Source organism: Panicum virgatum, chromosome 5K (genome assembly GCF_016808335.1).
Source record: "Panicum virgatum strain AP13 chromosome 5K, P.virgatum_v5, whole genome shotgun sequence".
NCBI lineage: Eukaryota > Viridiplantae > Streptophyta > Magnoliopsida > Poales > Poaceae > Panicum > Panicum virgatum.
Genome location: NC_053140.1, coordinates 44,340,615 through 44,348,835, shown reverse-complemented (window position 1 = coordinate 44,348,835; position 8,221 = coordinate 44,340,615). Strand labels below are relative to the sequence as shown.

Sequence of the window (8,221 nt, the reverse complement as noted above, 5' to 3'; positions counted from 1 at the left end):
GACTATGATGAGACCTTCAGCCTAGTGGTGAAGCCCGCTACTGTGCGCACGGTCCTCTCACTTGCGCTCTCGCGCTCGTGGCCTGTGCACCAGCTGGACGTGAAGAATGCGTTTCTTCACGGCACTCTGTCAGAGACTGTCTATTGCTCTCAGCCAGCGGGCTTTGTGGACTCGAGTCGTCCGGACATGGTCTGCCGGCTCAACAAGTCTCTCTATGGTCTGAAGCAGGCTACTCAGGCTTGGTACTCTCGGTTCGCCACGGTTTTGATGACACTGGGATTCACTGAGGCCAAGTCCGACTCGTCTCTCTTCATCTACCGCCGTGGGGATGAGACTGCATATCTGCTGCTATACGTCGATGACATTGTACTCACAGCTTCCAGTCAGCAGTTGCTTCAGAGTGTCATCTCCTTTCATCAGCAGGAGTTTGCTATGAAGGATCTCGGCCAGCTCCACCACTTTTTGGGCGTCACTGTTGAGCCTCGCTCGTCTGGTCTTCTCCTTCACTAGCGGCAGTACGCACTTGATATTCTGGAGCGGGCTGGGATGACTGATTGCAAGCCAGACTCCACTCCTGTCGACACTCAGGCGAAGCTGTCTGCTGATCTGGGTGATCCGGTGGCTGATCCTACTGCCTACCGGAGTCTGGCCGGCGCTCTGCAGTACCTTACCTTCACCAGGCCGGACCTCACCTACGCTGTTCAGCAGGTCTGTCTCCATATGCATGATCCTCGGGAGTCACACCTTGCTGCGCTGAAGCGTCTCCTCCGGTACGTCCGTGGCACTGTGGACCTCGGCCTGGTACTTCACCGCTCGTCCTCTGCTGAGCTGGTGGTCTACACCGACGCTGACTGGGCTGGCTGCCCGGACACTCGTCGCTCCACTTCCGGCTACGCCGTCTTCCTGGGCGGCAACCTGGTCTCCTGGTCGTCCAAGCGGCAGCCGGTTGTCTCCCGCTCCAGTGCCGAGGCGGAGTACCGAGCTGTCGCTAACGGCGTGACGGAGGCGTCCTGGCTACGACAGCTCTTGGCGGAGCTCCACAGCCCGCTCACCAAGAGCACGCTCGTCTACTGCGACAACGTCAGCGCCGTGTATCTCTCCACCAACCCCGTTCAGCATCAGCGGACGAAGCACGTGGAGATCGACCTACACTTCGTGCGCGACAGAGTCGCCATCGGTGATATTCGGGTACTCCATGTCCCGACTACCTCCCAGTTTGCTGACATCTTCACCAAGGGACTGCCCTCGTCGACCTTCTCGGAGTTTCGATCCAGCCTCAACGTAGCCGGTGGCTAGTTGTGGCTGCGGGGGGGGGGGGGGGGGGGGGGGGGGGTATTAGCCCTTTTGTGCTCTACTTATACTCTCATCTTGTCCAGTCTTGAACACCGCTGCGTCGGTTGTTCAGACTGCGGGGGTGTTAGCTTTCTTGTTGTCCAGTCTTGAACACAGCTGCGCCGGTAGTTCAGACTGCGGGGGGGGGGGTGTTAGAGTATATTGAGCCCATGTGTATAGAGACCCATCTAGAGGCCTATGTATATATTCTATATATACCCACCTATCTAGGGTTGGAGGAATACATTGATTATTCCCGTCATTAGATATGATAAGAGAAATACATAGCAATTGAAATATGACACATAACGTATAAACTAAATATATTTTTACAAAATGCAAGGTTTATATAATTCAGTTCTTTCGATTAATTTGGTTAATTGAGAGTAGGAACCGAACTTTTTTCGATTATTTTGTTTCCATGCTTTCTAGAGCCGAACATGGAACCGATTTTTTTTTGTCATTTTGATTTCGGTTCCGGTTATTTTGGTTCTTGGTTAATTATGCCCAACGTGAGGCGTCTCCTAACCTGTCCTTCCTGGCGTGAGGCGTCTCCTACCTGGCCAACCTGTCCTTCCTAGCACTTCACATGTTGTTCCATCGCCCCTCGCCTGTTTGCTTAAATGTTTTGCAATGCGCATATTGATTTCCCATTCCCATCAGCTCTGTTACTCCCTCCGTCCTAAAATGTAAAGCATTTTGATTTATCCTAAATTAAAATAATCTAAATTTTAATTTAATTTATAGAAAAGAATATAAGCACATAACACATCAAATAAGTAAATTTTGAAAATATTTTTCATAATGGATCTAATTGTTCTCATTTGATATTCAAAATATTATAACTCTTTTCTATCAACTTGGTCAAACTTAGACCAGTTTGATTTAGGAACAACCAAAATGCTTTACATTTCAGAATGTAGGGAGTATAGTTAAAGTTTCAATTGCATGAACAATCCACTGTTGGAAACTAGAAACCTGAAACCTCATACAAAAAATTGTCATGGATTGAAACTACAATTCTGTATACCGGATGACGGGACCAAAATTATCAGGAAAGTTCACGGTACATTAACAATACAGCAACATCAATGCATCTCATGTCCGTTTACAATTACACAAAAATGGTTCGGAAGATTCCCTTACTATAACACGTTCAGACAGATACAGTGGGAACAGTCCCACAAGTGAAGTAAAGAACTTTCCTTCTAGAGCGAAAATGGTATTGGACCAAATATGATGCGTGCCTCAATTCTCTGTTACATCCGTTGAAAGGCCACGGTGGACACTTGAGATCCCTCAACTCCCCCAAACATTATGGTGGGGTATGTTCGGACATGATCTATGTACCGGAAGATCTGGGACACAGGTCTTGCACCTTCATCCATGTTCTCCTTGCCAAATTTTCTCTTGCTGAAGTCTTCTACTTCTTGCAGAAGCTCATCCTTTGTGTGATTACATGATGTTACGACCTGAAGATATACAACAGAAAGTTTTATGCCAATTTACAAATAATGCGGGTACAAGCATTACAATAAAAACCGATCCTGGAGGATGAGTCATAAGATATAGTTTAAAAAGTTTGTAGGATTAGCACTGACCACAATGCCACCAGGCTCAACCAAGTTTGATACAGACTCCCAATACATTATTCTGAATAAAGTACATACAGAGAGAGATGTTAAACCGGTGACATAGATTTTTCTTCAAAGATAAAATTATTTTCAAATATAAGCAAAAGAACATGCTAACCCTCATCTATCTACGTACTATGCAGATGTAGTTCTATATTTCTGTAGATCAGAAACTAAAAAAGCCAATAGAAAGTCAAAGACGACCGTACAACCTAAAGGCTACAGCTATTTACTATGGCGGGATGGCTTGTCAAGACTAACACACTGAATAGTCTCATCAGAACTAATCCGTCTAGTTATTTCTAGTACCAACAACATTGACAACTAAGGGTTTGTTCGGTTTGGTGGGGATTGATGAGGATTGGAGGGGATTAACCTTACAAGTCTTAATCCTCCCCAATCCCATTAGGAAGGGGATTAACTGAATAAGCCTTAAATGTGCTCAAAACTCTCTTTGGGTCTCCAGGTCACAGTTGTACCTTTTCGCTCGACCATCTGGATGCAATCCAATGGCATCCAAAGTCCCTTTGTCTGTAATAATTTTGAATTTCCTATCTAACTTTGTCTCTAATATATCATCAACCTGAGAGGGAAAAAAACAAAAAAATATGAGGGATTGCAGAGATGAAAGCGCCACATCATAAAAACACTAAAAAGAAAAACATTTGATAAAATTCAAGTGCCAATAAACCCAGAGTATGTTAGGTAAAATCATTCAAATTGAAATGACAGCTGTTATGAAGCATTAATACTCTAGTAGTACTCAAGCTGCATTTATCTAGTAGTACAGGTCCATTTCTGTGAAATTATCAAAATGGTAGCTATTCTAATTAATGGAGAGTATAATGAGATGAGAAATTTTGATGAATCATTTGGCAAATGCAAATTACATATCATAACACAAGCACAAGATAATGTTTAATTAACATGTAGCAAGCGGCTATTCTAGATTGTTGATTCTATAGTATATTGACTCATTTCCTTGTAATTATGTGCTCCCATAAGGCCATAACTGCAAGTCCCAAACGATATCCATAAAAAAAAAGAATGGAATTTCAAGGGAAAAAGTGTGATTTGACAAGAAAGAAAGAGTTCAATCTGAGTTTGTACACTAACCAAAAATTTTATTGAATCGAAGCCATCACGAGTAGCAAGGTTTCTTGCAAGTTCAACGGCTCCTTCACTGTAATCAGTTCCTGTTAAATCTCTAAACCTGGCAAAATAGGCAATGCCAATTGGTCACAATCATACAACCTTAACAGAATACTTTACCATAACTCGCAAACAACCAACACAGAACTAGACTCCCACAATAGAAGGCAAGCACAGCAATGCAAAACTGGCTGTACATTACAAATTGTTGGTTCAAAGATACAAATTCAAAACAATTATCATGTGGGGCCAGTGACGGAGCTAGGAGTTATTCCTGGGGGGGTGGCAATTTGCCTTGTGACAATTAATATGTACACAAATGCACAAATGAGTGTGGTACTGGTTCCTTTTATATAAGTTGTGCCCTATAAGTGCTCCAGATTATCGATTTATCATCTGTGTTGAAAAAATAGGATGACATCAAGATTTTGGTGCGTCCATTTTGCATCAAGACCTAAGCAGCCTGCCCTTTTGCACACAAATCCAGTCACAGCATGTCAGCACCAGCAAAAAGAAACTACAAATGGATAGTGCCACTCGGATCGTAGTGCTAAACACGTGATTGGCCAATTGATCAGCCTCTAATTGCCTGCGAATCTTTGTGGCAAGGGAGGGGGCTGTAGCTCCGCCAGTGCATACCAAAAACTGACTTCAAGATTATCTTATGCAAGTAGCAACAACACAACCTAGTTAAATGTGATTGCACATTATTTTATATCAAACATAACTCAGAATACCCCCAGTAAAATTTCAAGTAATGCACAGATCATTTAAAGCTGATTAATCACTTGAGTAAACTAGCATATGGCTGTCACTTTTGCTGCATGTTGCTTGAATCATGATACTCATTTTCCTCTCAACAGTTGTATTCATAGTTTCCAAAGAGTCGCACTGGAAGGTACCTTTTTGATTGAATGATGTCTTTCTATGAAAACATGCATATAGTTATGAGAAGGAGGCTACAATAAGGTATCTTTCAATGGTAAGTGTTCTAACAAAAGTCTCTAATATTTTCACTAACATCCAACTTTTCAACTAAAATGTGCCTAACGAAAGTACATCTTAGGTAGTTAAGGTACAATGGTTAATATTAAGTATTTCTTTCAGAGTAATTATTTAGCGTAAAGAAAAAATAAGTGACATCACTTTTTAACATGAAAAACTTATATATACAAGATTGCAGGTGAATCATAAAATTATTTGCAGAAATCTTCACCATACCAAGATTCTGTTTCACCCAACGACAATACATTATTCTAGGGAATTAATTAACCATCATTAAGAAAAATTCAGTAGTACCCCTGCTTAGCAAGTGCTTGCAAGAGAAGGCCATTCCCAGTTCCAACATCGAGCACAGGGTAGTTGGAGAATAATTGTTCATCGACTTCACTTTTGATGCTGTCAGGACCAGATGGAATCCCGCCTTGAATAATGTTACACAAACTCTTTGTCCAAACAGCAACTGTATCCATTACATCTGCACCAAACCTACAAACAGGAGGTTCTGTTCACAACCTAAAATAGAAAATCTTCTAACATTCACAGTATTCTAGGGAAAATTGCAACAGGAAGCTTAAAAAGCAATGGATCTTTTCTTCTTCATATAACGATACTCGTCTCTCTGCGTGTTAGGGGGAAAAGGCAATTAATCATTATTTCCTATAAACAAAGAATCCCCTTAACAAGTGAAGGATAATAATAATTTTTGCCATGTGAATGCAAGTATCTATGCTAAGTAACTCATTTGCGTTTTTCATGAACATATACATGGCATGAACGAAATTATTTGAGCAAACGAAACAGCAGCTAATATAATAGCATGAAATTAATTAGCATAAACAACTTGGCCAATGAACAAAAACATGCCACTTGTTTTACTTAGTGTGAAGATTTTGATATTCAAGGACAGGATGTAGTCAGTCACCATATTTCTCCAGCATGCCCGTGTTCCTGAAAATTTGCAAGATCTTCTGAATAAGAAGCATCCCAGTAGCTTTGGAGACCCAGCATTGATCCTTCAACATCACCAGGATCTTGATCTTCCTTATCAGAACTGCTGATACAAGGACATTTTAGAAGACATTAAAAAAAGGGAAATAATTGTTTAACTAAATACATGTAAAAAACATTCAAGAATAGAAATAAATAGGCAATAGGCCAGGTTTTCCATTCTTGTATACAGTTGCAGTATGTCAGATCGAGGAAGTTTATCTGACCTCTAACAAGAGATTGTAAACTACAGATTTCCAGGGTACGAAGAATTTGGTGTATTCTATTCTATTAAAGAGACCACACATATGCCACTCTTCCATTAAGTGTGGAGTGGCACATGTGCATATGCCTAATGTAATCTTTTATCATCTGTTAGTTGACACAAACCATGGGTAAGAAACTATAGGGTTTGCAATCAGAGATCTCTTCTGTTATTTATTTCAAAGGTGATGGGTCCATGTGATTCCCAAATATTACTGACCATATGGAAAACTCTTATTTCAAGGCAAAATGTAAGTTTGGTTTTTCTTTTTCCTACCAGCAAAATAAATTACTCGCACTTACAAGGTAATTCACAGGCCCTTTTGGATCCTTCCAACTTATTATAAGCTGTAAAATAGCTTCTTCTTTTTTTGGCGGGGGGGGGGGGGGGGGGGTGCAGCATATAGCTTATATGAGCTGGGTGGTTGGATAGTTGAAAAGTGAACTATACGAATTGTCTTAGGGGCGCAAATGGGTGACCCTTAGGGGCACCTCCAACCCTCTTTAGTTCAAAATTTTGTACTACTCCAAAACGGGATTCCATTTTGGAAAACTGGTACAATATTTTGAACTAACGAGGGTTGATGGTGCACCTAAAGGTTACCCATTTGCACCCCTAAATTGTCTACAAGCTGGGCGGCTTGGATCAGCTACAGCTTTTTATCAGCTCTAGCTGGTCGAAATGGGGCCACAAAAGCCAAAAAATTACTTTTATGTTCCACTTATCAACTCAAGGATCACAGAACATTAACAAGCGATTGCACATGAAACTGGACATGCATCTGGTCTTCGGATAACCGTAATCGGCAATTCGGGCTAAAAGGCATCCATCGTATTCAATCCTAAACAAAATCACAAAACTAGACTTTATAAAAGAAGTGCACAAGTCAAAAGGTGCTGACAGCATCCACAAGAGACCATAACCCCGTACAGCAGCTAAAGCAACGAGCCCTCAACGATATCAAGCATTATCAGGTCCCTCACGATTCGTCAGATCATGTCGATAGCATCCACTTCGCTCAGCTGAGACAATTCGGCAGAAATACAGTACCAGTAATCGGAGGCGGCGGAGGGGAAGTTGGCGGAGGCCGAGGCAGCGGCGAGCACCTCCGCGGCGTCGGCGTAGCGCTGGTCGTCGTCGAGCGTGCTCCCGTACTCGCTCCGCACGGACCACGAGTCGGCCGCCACGGACCGCTCGTCGTCCGACGCCATTTCGAGGCCCCCGCTGCCACCGCCTGCTCCGGCGACGGATGCCGGGAGCTGGGGGCGGGGCGGCGTGCCGACGGGCATCTCGGGCTCCTCGGGCGTCAGCCTTATTCCAGCCATGGCGGACGGATCGGGTATTTGTGCGGGAGATCGCGACGAGGGCGGGGCGCGGCGGCGGACGCTGGGATTTGGGCAGGCCGGCAGGGCGCTCTGAACGGAACGGGGGAAGCTTCGAGTTTTTTTTTTTTTTGGGCAAGTGCGCGGTGGCAATTTCCAGTAATTGCTGATCTGTGCGTGTCCTCGAGCTCGTCAGAACTCAGTACCTCTGACGTTGCTGTACGCAAGACGCGTAATTGCGTAAATGGGAGGTCACAACCCAACCAGTGGAGGAAAAGTGGAAAACATACTCGCGAGCGGGTATTTGGATCAGGAACTAATTTTTAGGTCGGGTTACATAGTATGATTGAACTTTGGATGCTAATTAGAAAAATTAAATATGAGCTAACTAAAAACTAATTACATAAGCCGGAGCTAATTTACGAGACTAATCTACAAAAGAACTTTTTTTCCCATATCATGTCTGAATTTAGGAAACAATTCCATTTGATTTTCAAATGTTATCTTCTTTGCAACAAAGAGCTCCA

At 43.0% G+C, this 8,221-nt stretch overlaps 1 protein-coding gene across 2 annotated transcripts; it reads right to left on the bottom strand.

Annotated features, from left to right (window-relative positions):
* Positions 1–2,330: 2,330 nt before the first annotated feature.
* LOC120707648 (EEF1A lysine methyltransferase 2-like) lies at positions 2,331–7,880 on the bottom strand. Of its 2 annotated transcripts, none has more exons than XM_039992596.1 (7): positions 7,423–7,880; positions 6,043–6,171; positions 5,418–5,606; positions 4,083–4,179; positions 3,446–3,549; positions 2,934–2,985; positions 2,331–2,804 (listed from the first exon to the last, which is right to left on the bottom strand). In XM_039992596.1, the coding sequence occupies exons 1-7, from the start codon at positions 7,695–7,697 to the stop codon at positions 2,592–2,594; spliced, it is 1,059 nt and encodes a 352-aa protein (XP_039848530.1). In that variant the 5' UTR covers positions 7,698–7,880; the 3' UTR covers positions 2,331–2,591. The 2 variants fall into 2 exon arrangements, with proteins under 2 accessions (XP_039848530.1, XP_039848529.1); XM_039992595.1 differs by having other exon boundaries at positions 6,043–6,174; positions 7,423–7,850.
* Positions 7,881–8,221: the final 341 nt, after the last annotated feature.

What these genes read in the sequence shown, in the direction of transcription:
- LOC120707648 (XM_039992595.1), bottom strand. Translation starts at nt 7,697, where the DNA reads ATGGCTGGAATAAGGCTGACGCCCGAGGAGCCCGAGATGCCCGTCGGC. An exon ending in TCGATTCAATAAAATTTTTG is followed by an intron (nt 3,550 to 4,082) that starts GTTAGTGTACAA and finishes TTTCCCTCTCAG; the next exon opens with GTTGATGATATATTAGAGAC. An exon ending in CCAGATGGTCGAGCGAAAAG is followed by an intron (nt 2,986 to 3,445) that starts GTACAACTGTGA and finishes TACTTTATTCAG; the next exon opens with AATAATGTATTGGGAGTCTG.